This window comes from Sebastes fasciatus, chromosome 7 (assembly GCF_043250625.1).
Source record: "Sebastes fasciatus isolate fSebFas1 chromosome 7, fSebFas1.pri, whole genome shotgun sequence".
In the NCBI taxonomy this organism is placed as follows: domain Eukaryota; kingdom Metazoa; phylum Chordata; class Actinopteri; order Perciformes; family Sebastidae; genus Sebastes; species Sebastes fasciatus.
In genome coordinates this window covers 10596185-10610678 of record NC_133801.1, presented here as the reverse complement: position 1 = coordinate 10610678, position 14494 = coordinate 10596185, and the positions used below count along the sequence as shown (strand labels likewise).

Below are 14494 nucleotides of genomic sequence, written 5' to 3'. Positions count from 1 at the left end.
GGGATGAGTCACCGGCCTGTAATATGAGCCCATCACAGGACAAGAGAACCGGGGGTGGGCATAGTGGAGAGAGAGGCAGAAGAATGAATGGGAGGTCTCATAATGCTCCCTCTCTTCTGCTCTGTCTCTGGAGTGACATCACAGTGGGATCAGTGCCATCTCCCAGCCTCTGGCGGAGACTCGCTTCATTCATAAAGCCTGGACTTCTGCCTCCGCTCTGAATGATGCAACGACACAAGCAGAGCAGGCAACCAGACCCAACAAATAAGGGACAATATGCTTTCTATCATGCGATTGAGCTATAAATAGACCTATAGAGTTCGGCCAATGAGTGGGTGTGTGTTGGCGTGAGGAAGAGAGAGTCGGCTGTTAAAAAAAAAATGAGGATGACATCAAAAAGGCTATTCGAAACTGGGTTTTTGAAAAGTGAAACACTTTAGGGTCAAATAGTCATTTATTTATATCAGTGTCAAAGCATGTGTCTCCCTCTCTATGCCCCTCTGTAGCTGAGTGTATGGTGGGCTTTATTCAAATCAGCGAAAGAGTCCATTTCCTGTGGCTAAGTTGCCACTTCCTGTGGGAAGTGAGGTGAGTTGTGGGTTCAGGTGAGGGTCATACCCTTCCTGAATATCCCTACATGCATACAGGTATCAGCGGGGTCACAACGCGGCGCAGGGAAAAAAAAGAGTCGAGGTCTTGGCTACTTGCCAAGGATTTATAATCGTCTCATTAAAGCAGACCAGTCCATCCACAACAGACCAGAGGTGGCAGTGGTATCTGAGAGAGCCTTTGATGGAGATCCGTATCTAGACCCCTGGTCTGAGAACGCGGGGTCATAAACCCGACCAACATAAAGGGGGCCCATTCAGCGCCACAGGGTGATAAAGTGGCGGCTGAGAGCTGCAGTGGAGCGAGAGGAGGAGGACGGGGTGGCAGTCTGGTTTTGAGAGGGCCGCTTGTTCGGCCAGCCGCTCCGCTGTTTAGATTTCCATCTCAATGCCAAGACCAGGAATAGATGTGTAGGCCTGCAGCTCAACCCAAAGTGAAGAAGCCAGACCAGACCTAGACCCTGCTCCAGCACAGGACTGTGTTAAACAAGGACCATCCCATCATCACAAAACAACAGTGCTGAAACACTCGTTTTATTCTTAGGTCTCCACCGCTGGCTCCTGGCTGCCCTCTTGAAGCACAAGCCTGTGGCGGTGTAAAGCAGCTGTAGGCTACGGGACGAGGCCACTGTACTGCTGACATCTGTCTTTGGCCATGAAACTAGAGTTGTCCAGGATCATCACCACCACCACAGACATAGCGGCTACTGAAGCAGACAATAAGTGAGACTAATACCCCCATAGCTGCCTTGCTGTCTTTTCTTTCTTCCACTCCCTCCATCTCTGAAATCATATTAGCTTATGATGTGAAAGTGCATTAACTCTACTGTTTATGCCAAAGTCTCAGCGCTTGATATGACATTACCTCTGAGTTTGAAATGATACGCACCATCGCCAACAGACGCTAAACATATTTTTGCTAAAAGCTTGATGGAAATTCTTTCCTTTTCCAGAAGAACGAGGGGAACAGGGACAGGGCGCTTTCAAGCAGGATTTGGCTCCTTTGGTTGCTTATTTAACTGCCTACAAGCTTTGTTGCTCTGTGATCTTTAACAGTGTGTGTGTTTTTTTAGGTATGCCTCAAGTATTAAAAAGGTTGCGCAACAGTAATGTACTTCTCACAACATGCCCGTTGCACAACCTTCAAGTTCTCTTATTACTTTGAGAAGGCTGACAAATAATGTTGGGATCAAAGCTACAACCCAGCATGCACTAAAGCACAACACAGACAGTGGAGATCTGACAAATCTCACACAACTTGAAGGTTTTCCATGACCTCCATATATGTTAAATATTTATAATGAAAGCCCTACTTAGTCCAAAAGGATTTGACTGTTTTGTTTTATCCATCAGTGTTAGTCATGGTGGTGGGAAAGAGGAACTGACAGGCGAGCGTGTACTGGAGAGTGCAGGTGGCGCTAGCCTAGCTGTATCCAGGCTAGCCGGCCTCCCAGGCTCCGTCCCTGTTGTAAACAGACAGGGGATGCTCCGGGGGAACTGTTTAGGCGTTAAACCAAACACACGACATATCTGACAAACAGTTTACTCGATGTGTTGCATTTTTTCCACAAAACATGGTGCCTGCCCCATTTTTAGTCCAAACTGATACATTCCACAACCAGGTTCCTGAAAGAATTGTGAATCGTGTGGGACGGCACACAGCCGCACATTCACACACAACATCAACGGAACTGTTCGCCACTCAACCGTTCTTTTTTGTGCAACACATACGCGTGGAAGTCTTGTAGTGGCTGGATCTAATTATACATCACACATAGTATATAAGAGCTTGTTGCTTGTTTGAAGGCAAGCTATGGGCGACAGATGGATACTTGATAAATAAATTCCCCCGAGACCGCAGTGTTTTCATGTTGCATGCCTCACATTCCACCTCTGTTTTACAATCGCTAATGTGCTTCTCACAGCTTTCTTGTTTTCCTCTAATGCAACCAAAAATGACTTGTGGCCTAAGTGGCAAAATGGTTTCAGCTCAGAATGATGAATTACCCTTCTATTTTAGTCTCAATGTAGGCTCCATGGCTAATAGGAGCATAAAACATCTGGCCCCATCTCCTCTTCCGTTATCTTATTTAAGATATCGGAGTTATTTTTCATGACGCTGTGAACAACCTCAGCTTTGGCTGACTTGGCTGAGTAAAAAAGATGTAAACCGCGATGTGATAACTGGAAAGTTACAAGTCAAGTGTTTTGCAATAAGAGATGGAAGTGATTTCCAAAACACGCGCATATAGTTGCAGATGTGTAAACTCATGATCACCTTGTCTTCTCTATCTCCCTTTCTCCGTTTCTCTTTCTCTCTCTCTTAGGCACTCACGCACAGACTATGACTCATTCCATCAAAGAATGACTGGACTTCATTTGACAATGTGACTGGTCATGATGAAAGCAGTGACCATATCTTGTAAAATTCCTACTCAATGAGTCAAAAGTGGTCACAGTTACCCTGTAACTATGCATAGAACAAACATGCAGATACGAGGGAGGTCAGGCTAGTAGGCAGGCAATGGAATCCAGCTGCTTTTACTCTCACAGCTAAACTCCAGAGGCAGTCTAAAAACTTACACCGAGTCCCATTCCTCGACCTCCTCTGTAGCTGCCAGAACACATGTGCCTCCCATTTGACTGCGTCACTGAGGCCCAACTCATCATGAGCGCTACAGAGTCGCACCTACACACCAGCAGCCAGCCACCCACGCAAACGCACCCTTCTCTATCTTCCTTTGCTTTGGGAGGCCAATCAATCAATACAAGTCTGATGCTGAAGGTCTGATACACATACGGTCTGTGGCTGTGCCCCATTTGTTCACCTGATTACAAAAGCAGCACGCTGACTCTAAAAACAGGTGGTGTGCAGCAGACACAACAGAAAACAAGGGAAGAAAATCTGGAGCATACATACAGCACAAAATGAGTGACATGGCCTCGTTGAGGACAGCTGAACATCCGTAGTGAAACAAACCCGCTGCCTTTCAGGACACTGGACTGATTCTCAAAGCAGGCATGTTTCTAAACTAGCCCAGTTTCCATCCCTTTATGGGAAACACAGCTCCCTAAATGCGGAACAGTAAAACAGAAACAGAGCAAGAGGACAGAAAAAAAAGTTCTAACGCACTCAGGACGATGTTGAAATGCGTGGGAGGTCGTGGAGCCATTTTGGGGGCAGCGTCGGGCCAGTTAGGCTTCGCAGTCAAGACTGGTGATGTAGGGAGGGGAGAGGCCTGTGGTGGCAGAAACCAGTAAGCGAGCCGAGCAGACGCACAGTCGGACAGCCAGTGGCGTGTGGTGCAGCAGGCGTCTAGTGCCATGACTCAGGGATTACAAGCCAGGAATGACTGGGGATGGGACAAAGTGCACTCACCAGGAACTCACTATACACCACATCAAGGTGCCGTGAGAGAAACCCATGTGGCCAACAGAGAGACATTAGAAACAGAGGAAGAAAGGGAAAGGAGGGGGAGGAGCACTTGAGTAGGAATTGTGTGAGTGGGTGGGTGAATGACTGAAAAAGAGTTGTCTGTTACAAAAAAAGCTTGTTAGTGCTTTATTTCTCCAGCCGAGGAGCATATTTTCCTTTGTTTTGGTTGGCTTTTTGTGGAATGTGAGTAAAAATGAGAAGCTGTTGAAGACTGATTGCAAAGAGCAGCATAATCATTTTGTGCTCTAATTGTTTTTTAGCATAACGAGGACTACTCGCTAACAACATATCGGCCACACCTTGGAAGGCCTCTTTTTCTCCGTCCCTCAAACACCCAACCCCCTCTCTCACACCATATGCTTACTATTTAGCAGTCTGCTGTATCTGCTGCTAACACGCCTTGCTTTATGACTAAGCTTTATAAGCAAAGATTAAGGCGTGTAGTCACCGGGGAAGCGTCGAGATAGGACCCACGCAGTATAATGGTTTTATGATGGGCAACACAGCAGATGACGGGCTGAATGAATGAAACGCCGACTGAATGGGGGGGGGGATAACCCATTTGATGTAACACAGTGGCATCAATGAAAGAAAGAAAGAAGACATGGTCATTGGGGAAACTCACAGATAGCCACTTCACTTGTATCCGCCCAGTCTGTTGACAAGTGTGACCAGCACAGGGAGGCCCATTGAGGAAGCTGGTATTAGTTGCCCTCTAGGCACAGTCACGGTCTGGTCAAACACCACCTAATGACATTTGGGCGATGAGCTGAACACTGGACTGACTAATCAAGTTTTGATCCGGCAAAACCATATCGTCCTCAGTTTGACACGGCGCACATCAGATGAAAAATGGACCGGTTAGCTCCGTTTGGCCCGATTCATTGACAGACCACATCAAGAGAAGCCTGGATCACCCAAACAGTGTTTGCACAGCTGCCAGGCGGCCACGCACACTCAAACATTGGCATATATTATACTGCGCTACTGAAGGAGTGCTGACACAAACACACCGAAGCAAAAACCTGAAGCTTATGTAACACCCTCTGTTCTGACACAAGCTGCCCCTCTCCGCACCATACCGGCATGGGAGGCACCTTGGAAAAGAAAACCAGCGAAGCCTTTCTAAGAGTCATTCGTGTGGTGGCATGGCCTGTATGTGCTTGTGTGCATAGCGTATGTGGCGGGCGTGGAGCGAGATGCCTTATAAGGGCTCTCAGAAGAAGCATCAGGCACGCCAGTTACAACAAACAGCAGCGTTTTGATCAGATAAAAGTGAGCCTCCCACTTGAGCTCCTTCTATGCCTCCATGCATGCCACCCAGCAGGGCATGCTCACAAGCATTCCTGTCAGTCACTGAACCCCGACCTTCAGGCCTGACAAACACAGAAGGAGAGTAAAAGAGAGACAACTCACTCAAGTCTAAAGGGGACAACACCTTGTATTGTAAATGATTGACAACTCTATCGAATATTAAATCTATGACCTCAGAACAATGTTATAGTATACTTTAACGCTCAATAAGAACTTCAGCAATACAAGAGCACTTTCATGTCTACAATCAAACACCTCCCCGGTTAAGTAACGCTCTCTCCTATCTTTAAAACTTGTCTCTGTCGAGCTGACAGTGTTGTTATGACTACATGATGCTTTCAATAATAAGCTACCATGGTCTGGGTTACATGGAAGTAAGTGTGCTGTGTCAGGAATTGACTACTATAACTGAACAGAGGAAGAAAAGCTTTGTGGAACATTAGATGCCTTGTTTGGGTGCACCTCTGACCCTGGCACAGTGTGAGCGCTTTGAAGGGAATTACCTCCGCTGGAGAGAGAGAGAGGACAGGCCTTGGGTAAGCTGACACTGGCTGCACTTCCGTCGCAAAGGAAAACAAACAATGTAGTAAGGTGGGCCACTTAAGCTTGTTAGTGGGGTATGCATGCATGTATGTACAGTATGTGGTTGCAGGTGTTTGGAAAAAGATAGCATCTGTAGTTCCCACAATGCCATAGCTCTGCGCTCTTGCTTGTGAAAAGCTGAGCGGCCATGCCCACTGGGACAAGTGCTGCTACTTTCACAAATCCAACAACTCAACAAATGCGTTCTGGCTTTGTATGGAGCACTTATCGCTCTCAGCAAAGAGCCTGTCATGGTCCTTTACATGCCTGCAACATTGAACATCACTGTTGTGTCTTTTAAGGATCAGGAACAGCCTTGGACACGTGTAGTGCACTTATCTAGTAAGCATGGTAACACCACTGAGTGAACAGAACAGCGTGTGTCTGCGTGACGGAGAAAAAAGATGTGTTTCTGCGAAGTTGTGAGCTGCTCCTTGGCAGCCTCGGCCTGACCCCGGTGCACCCAAGTGAGCGTAAGCAGGAGCGAGCATTGCAAAATGCTCTTTGCAAGATAGCGCTACGCTTTTGGCAGCCCAACTGCAGCTGTCAGCACTTTTTTATGTGCGTTTTGTGAGACGTGTGAATCTACACTCTGCAGGTATTGACAGTGAGGAGAAGGTGGTTAACGTGGTGAGTCACAGCCCCCTTAGTGGGTCAACACTCGCAATTAGTATCAAATTTCCATGTTCCTGCTCGCTGCTCTATTAACAGGCTCAACGCCACCTGAGCTGCAAAAGCACAGGGGATTTTGTTAATGTGAAGAGCTGCAAAATGCAAACTATCCAAACATGCCACCATGTGTAACATCACTGCAAAAAAAAAAATGAGAAGTGAAACCACACGAAAGGTTTGAACCCAAACACAGCTCACAGTTGTGGTGGGCATCCCTGTCCTGTATGTGCACCCGGACTGGACTACCCCTGAAGCAAGCCAAGTCTTCCACGCAGCCGAGTCAGAGAGGCAAGCCTCAGCACTGCAGATTCATCACCTCAGCCTGCCTCTCCTTCCCTCTGGAAAGTCAGTTTCAACCACGGCGGAGGAAGGGGGGAGGTAGAGGAGGAGGGAGGGAGGTAGAGGAGACAGCAGGGTTGGTGGGAAGGGCAGTGATTAGGCACTATACTGCCTGTCTGTCTTCCCATGCCGGCTGGGCAGAGTGCCCTGTTCTCTCACCAGAATGGCACTGAATATAGGGTCAGAGATGGGTGTTTAGATGGGAGATGGAGACAGAGCCCCAGTGAGATCAGAGCAGGAAGAAAGAGAGTACATCAAAACTACAAAAGCCTGCATTGACAGTCAAGTTGAGCAACACTAAACAAAACATGACAAAACTTACACAATAACTGTTTGAGGATGCATGTGAGCAAATTTGAAAAAGTTTTGTGTCTGAAAGTATGTATTAATATCAAAACACTGGGAAAAAAATCATAATTTTTTGTATGAATTGAAACATTTTTGTTACCATGTTGTGACAATTTATTTTGCCTACATGACATCATTTTCTCCTGGTAAAAATAACTTTTCCATAGCAGCCCAATTGTTTCACACACATCATTATATTGTTAATTATAAGAAAGGCAGCGTCAGAGTGTGATTCATCCAATAAACACGAGAAACACACATACTGGCATTGCATGTACAATGACTGTGGAGCCTCCGGCGTGGTTCTTTCAAGTGTTGCGTGTTGTCCAATATTGAGCAACCGACACACGCTGAAATCGGTTAAGGACGTTGTGTCCCTCTCGGCCGCATGTAATCACTGAGAATTATCACTACTAGTATCAACATCAACGTCATGAGCCAGCAGCCGGCTATACGGCGCTCAGTGAAACACATCCAGGAGTAACGTTATAGTCTCGTGTTAACTGTCACAGAAGAGTTGTTATTACTCACCGTCCATTTTTTCAGCCTTTATGATGGTTAACGTCGGTTTCATATCGACAGCTGCCGTCATGACCATCAGATCAGAGTGACTTAATAACGCCGCGTCTCCTCTTTTTTATTCTAACAGCTCCAAACACACGCTCTATAAGGAATAAGAATCTTCTCTTCCTCTGGCGCGCCGGTCAATTCTACCTTTTTTTAAAAATCTTTCCTCTCACACTACAAATTCAGTTTCTTTTACTCGTAACTTCTCTTTCCCTCTTTTTCTTTCTCCCTCTCTCCGGTACATGTACACACACTCCCTCTTTTCCTCGTTCTTTCTCACTCACTCACTCACTCACACACTCACTCACTTCTTCCTCTCTCTATCTCTGGCTATGGGCGTTGCATTGCAAAGAGCCGGAGTGCGACGACAGCTGAAGGGGGCGGTGTTTGGGGCTGACTTGCCAGTTGATTCACAATTCAATTACAATTCCCCCCCCCCCCCCCCCCTTTACACACACACACACACACACACACGCACACACACACACACACACACACACACTACTACTACCACCTCCCCCGTGTGTCTGTGGGAACCTACTTAGTTCCAAGACCCCTTCACGTCATCAGACAGACGCAGTTAGCAGGAGTCTACATGTTCCCGTAAATTGCTGGCGTTTTACAGGGTATGAGAAACACTCATTCTCTGCTGAGAATTAACTTTAATAATGTTTAACCACATTACTTCCCAAATATGACAGCAAACAGTTCATTCAACAACTCCATCATACCATCGTACATGCCAAAAATAAAACAAATTTTAAACATGGTAAATTATTATAAGTAACACCATGAATGAATTATACTGGAATGTTACAGGCATATACTATAGGGCGCAAAAACAGCATGGCGTACAATATGGTTGCCATATTTGAGCCCTTATAGAAACATTTTAGGGAACAGTAAGATGTCTTTGGAGATGGTTTTAGATCTTAAATAGCTACATACACACAGTTCAGCTTCCTTTTAGCTTAACTAAAAAGAAGCTAAAAGGAGAGTCTGGCTCGTGCCAGTTGATTCACAATTCAATTAAAATGCCAATTACAATACTATGAGAAACACTCATTCTCTGCTGAGAATGAACTGTAATGATGTGTATCCACATTACTTCCAACATATGATAGCAAACACAGTTCATTCAACAACTCCATCATCCATGCCAAAAAAAATAAATAATAAAATTTTAAACATGGTAAATTATAATATCAACTTCTGCCCTCCGAGAGGCGATTTAGATAATTTTTTAATGGGTTATGTATGAGAAATTGTGATGTGTTTTGTTTTTTGTCTTACTTGTCCGTCTGTCTATGGTAAAAGTATGTCTATTGTATGTGTACTTTTTCTCAAACTGAGCTGCCTATGGATGCAAAATGAATTTCAGTGCAAACTGACAATAAAGTTGTATTGTATCGTATCGTATCGTAAGTAACACCATGAATGAATTATACTGGAATGTTACAGGCATATACTATAGGGGGCAAACAGTATGGAGTACAATATGGTTGCCATATTTGAGCCCTTATAGAAACATTTTAGGGAACAGTAAGATGTCTTTGGAGATGGTTTTAGATCTTAAAATAGAGACATACACACAGTTTAGCTGTACGTGTGGAGGACCGTTAACTTAAAAGGAGCTAAAAGGAGAGTCTGGCTCGTCTGTGTCCTATATTCTGCAGGTCCGGCCTTCCTCATAACTTGTAACTCACCCTCATAAACACCTCAGAGTATTTCCTGTTCACCTTGTACTGATCAATAAAAAACAACCTTTTTTCTTTACACAGCTGCCACAGGTATTAGACAAAGTGCATCTTTGCAAATGTTATGTTTACAAGTGTTCGTGAACAGTGCACGGTTTAAAAAATAGGTTAGTGGTGCGGATATTTAAATCAATCAAACTGGGTCACCAAGACCATCGATGAAAATTCAGTTTGAACAGGGCAAACTGTTCTAATTCTGAGTTTTTTTTTTACTTTTGTGCTTTCTTATCTACAATAATCAGGGACAATGACCATGCCTTACTGGAAATCGAATCAAGAATTTGTTCTGCCACTGGAAAAGAACAAAGACGAGAGTAAGATTGGGCTTTTTAGCCACAGTAAGGCTCCACTCTGAGCAAACCACTGCCATTCGGGAACACCTCCCATGGCAACAGAAAAATGTAATAACAGATTATAATATTAATTCTCGCACAAGTACCTCTGGAACCTGCTGCTTTTAAACAAATGCAAGCAAATTGAGCTCAGTACAGTCTTTTGTCCATTAAAGAAACTACGGAAATGGTTTTCTTTAAAGCATCAGCCCTGTTTTTTTCCATATATCCAACCATATCTTGTTAAGAGTGAGTCATGGCACAACCTGCAACCTCAATATGATACTTCTGCATGTACTGTACGTATGTATGTATGTATGGAGGCTGGGGAGCCAGGGATATTGATCACACATGGATTTTTCAACCGGTGGTACTTCACCGGCTCCATTAGCAGCCCCGGATCAGGTTTCATTGGCCTGATAGGAGCCTCGTCTGGGAAGAGTGCTGCTAGGTTCTGTGGTGAGAGGAGCTGCCTCATATAAGGGGCAGAGTAGAGGGGGTGATGGAGGAGAAGAATGGAACAGTACCTCTCCCTTCATCTCAACAGTCAGTCACTCTCTCGCTGACTGGACCTCTTTGTTTTCTGTTAATGAACTCCCTCGTATCTGTTCTTAAAAGGACAGCCTGGGTCCTTTTGCGCCTGAGGGTGGCCATTAGGGGTTTAATGGTGTTGCTGACTAATATCTAGGCTGGCGTCACTGGAGCCTATTTCAGTTTGGGTTTTCTTCTGCCAGTCTTCACTACTTCTTTTTTTTTCAGCATTATAACAAAGCTTTTAAATTGCATTTTTTTCATTTTCAGAATGTGTAGAACCGATATGATAAAAACTATAACTATTTAAGTGAAATTAAACATGCAGTTTGCTGACAAAGCATTGTCGCTTTAAATTCTTGTTGCCAGGAAACATCTGAATACATTTCTGTTCTTGTGGCTCAGAACAGTGTGTGACTGATCTGCCTCTCAGAGCAATGACCATTTCTATTGCCCTTGGACAGCCTGCTGTACAACGACCTTGCAGACAAACACATTTTCACGAACAGGACACTGACATGAGGAAAATGATTTCCATAAAAAAAAAAAAAAAATGGAATTCTAAACATTTAGTTTATCTTCATGGAGATCTCGATATCAACTTGTAGGAATTGCCTGTGTCAAAGTTTTGCACATTACGAACCCAAAAAAAACAACTATTGTTGAAACAAACTGCGTCATTTCCTATTTAGACAAAGGGATTGTTAATTGTCTTACACTCATAAAACAATCAGCTACCAGTACACTTGAGGACACATGTCCCAGATCAAACAAGTTTTGGTTTCAATGTCTCATTTTCTTCACCTGGCACATGCTGTTGCCATGGTTTTGACAGTTACTCATTTTGTGTTGCAGCATCGCACCCCTAGCTGAAGCAGCTTTCTCCCTCTCCTCGCTGCTCTCTCCTGCTCGCTGTCTGCGTCTCGCTGGCACATCTGTGTTGTCTGCCTGTCTATGATCCCTAGATGTAACCGTTGCACCTGCTACTTTTCACCGAGTTAACTGAAAGGTTATTCGATTCAGAGCAATCCGTACAGCTGTCAAGTGATATTTGTCTTTGATGTCGGGCGCCCTCGCAGCAAGTCACAAGATTATTTAGATTTCAACGCCGTGCTTCCTTTCACATTCACAAACATAAAATCTGAAATGATGACATAGCTGAGGCAAAGTGTAAAACATCCCAGACAATGGATAATGGCCTCACACGTTTGGTATGTTGTGTGAATAGGCGGCATTTAGCATGTAATCAATCAGTCACTCATTTACAGCACACACTCAGATGGGTGATGGACACACACACAGACACACTGAGAGAGAGAGAGAGAGAGACAGCAGACAGTAAAACAGTGGGGTCCTTGTGGCCTCTGTCTAGCAGCTCTAGTCTCAGCTCTATCTGTGGTGGACGCTGTCTGAAGGTGCCACAGGCTGGATGCACTCCTGCGGAGATCAGAGGGTTAGCTGGGACAGGAGTGGTGTATCCCTGTCTGTGTGTGTGTGCGTGCTCATGTATGTGTACTGTAGTAGTGTACATCTTTCTCTTCTCACATTCCAAAGTCTCTGCTGAGAGCATCTGTGTGTGTGTCAGTGAGTGCATGTGTGTGTGTGTGTATGTGTGTGCGCGCCATCCTAAACTGTGTGCATGTAAGTGCACTGGGAAAGTAGCAGGGCCTCCCTGAACAAAGGCTCAGCTCTTTTCTGAACAATTAGCTTCGCTAAAAAGGACATCTCTTCCTCCATTAGCGGCACCACGTGCCCCCCATCACTCCATTGTGCAGATAATTCAATTATCCCCACCCCCCTCCGAGTCTCTCTGCCTCCCAGACCTCCCTCTTCTCATCTTGCCCTCCCTCCTCTCTGTTACCACCGCGCTCTCAGATAAAGCTCCACTAGTCCCTGAAGCTGAGGGGAAAATACATCAGTCTGCGGTTTTAATTCATTTCTCACTGAACAAATGAAGACTGTACATTATAGAAAGCAGCAACGCTCAAAAGAACGGTACATTCTGAAACGATAAGGATCTGGCTGTGGTAATACGGCTGCTGCTTGTTGTATTTTGTTAATTGTTGAATTAATGTTCTTTATATTGAGTGATGATAGGGAAGAATTGATCTTTACCAACAATAGGATGGACTTGACTCAACTATGAACGCACATTACAAGACACAGTAAGAGGTATTCATTCTTACCATTACCGGTGTACACTCATTGTAGTTAACAGTGTGTGAATATTGCTAAGCACACAATAGAAAACATTAACACAATGGGAGGTCTCTCTTAGGATTCATTAAAGCGCCACCTTTCCTGATGAGCTGGCATCTGTTGCATCATCACCCGTCAGTGATTGCATGTCTCAGAAGTGCATGTTCTCCAACTAAAGTGGTTTAGTCACCGCACTATCAAGAGGAACTTACGACACTAACACTTCCTAGAAATAAAAGTCCTAGAACTCTGGGAAAGGGAAGTTCAACAGTCGGGTATTTGGCTGAAAGCATCTTTAAAAATCTTTAAAAATGTTAAAAGGAAAGTAAGGTGTTTTTCTTCAAGCAGCAATGCCAGTAAGCTTTTAGTGTGGGACATCTCAAAAGGCCTAAACATCAAACCGACATTAAAGAACTAGCGGCGACGAAGGCCGACTGTTATGTCGCCAAACACCGTCTGTGTCTTGATCAAAAAGTTGCACTTGAACACATCGCAAAGACTACAGTCAACGGCCAAATAGCACGTACGATCTGTGCCTGCGTGAGAGAAAATAACTCTCCCTACCAGCAGGCGGCGGTAGTCTGTATTCATCATTCAAAAAAGGAAATCGGAAGAGGACAGCGGATTTACAAGCCATTGTTATGATACATACATGAAATAAAGTGGCGTTTGCTGACCATATTCACACCACTCTCGCTCACCACTTAGCTTCATTCCAGATGGCCATGTCTTTGTGAAAAGAGTTCCAGTGTACTGGAATGATCCGATGAGATTAAGCTGAACAGCCAATCAGAGGAATTTCTCTAACCGACCACCGATTCAACATTCTGAATTGGTCAAAAAGCCACCAACAAGGGCAGACTAGAGTAAACATTGTGGGACATACCTCAAAGACTAGGCCGACAGACGCTCACCGAACGGCCCAACATTAGCTGGCGGCCGACCGTCGGCTTGGTGTGTCAAGGTCTTTAAGGTCAAGAGTTTTCATTTGGATAAATACTCCAATAAATGTCTCATCAAAAGAGAAAGTAAATCCACAAGAAATCTTTCTTTGAGATGGTTTATTTATAGTTCAGCAAAGCAGTACTTTGAGTTATGGGGTGGAAATTCCAGAGTGACTCTACTGTAATTGCCGATTTCAATGCACAATGCAACCACTTCTCAGAAGTCTAATGTGGAAACTCAAATATTTCAGATTTCTAAAAATACTCCAACATCTACAAACGTACAGTGTAGTAGTAACGGATTACCTCTTTCCTCTGTTTATTGACTAACACCTCTTTGCCTCACAACTGTCATCACACCATGCAGTTCAACTCTAGGACCATGGCAGCGGTGTAGCCCATTCCTCCACAGTTGTCTGTCGCTTTTCCGTGTTTCCACTCTTGTTTTGTTTTATTGTTGGAGGGGGAAGTGTGCGCCGGCCTGATTAGCATCACTGTTTCCTCCTTTCCCATAACCCCCCAGACCCCCGCAGGCTGCCTGTTTACTTTTAGAAATAAAAAATGGGCCTGCGCCCGTGAGGACGTGCCCCTCATCAGAGGCGAAGCCCCTCGTCCCCCTCCCCTCAAGGCTCCACATCCCAGATCCTCCTCCCCTCCCCACGTCTCCTCTCCTCCCACCAACCCCAGTCTCAGTCCTGAGACTTATCCCTCTCTCTTATCCGTCTTCTCTCCTCAAACTGTATTCCGCCCACTCCTTTGCTTTCCACCCCGTTCCCCTCCTCTTCCAACTGTCCAGCTGTCAAATCACATCAAATAAAACACAGGCCAATGGTCCCTGAGTGCCAGATCACAGCTGTGTTCTGCG

General features: G+C 45.0%; 1 protein-coding gene across 5 annotated transcripts in view; it reads right to left on the bottom strand.

Moving 5' to 3' along the window:
- The window catches only part of ets1 (v-ets avian erythroblastosis virus E26 oncogene homolog 1), a 38178-nt gene that overhangs the window by 15176 nt on the left and 8508 nt on the right, over positions 1–14494 (bottom strand). The window contains exon 1 of one of the 5 annotated variants that reach the window (XM_074641522.1): positions 7831–8269. The exons of 3 other annotated variants lie outside the window; for them this stretch is intronic. In XM_074641522.1, coding sequence (XP_074497623.1) covers positions 7831–7897 — 67 coding nt within the window. In that variant the 5' untranslated portion in view covers positions 7898–8269. Of the gene's footprint in view, positions 1–7830; positions 8270–14494 lie in introns of those variants that run through there. One more of the 5 variants, XM_074641521.1, reaches the window with a different exon arrangement.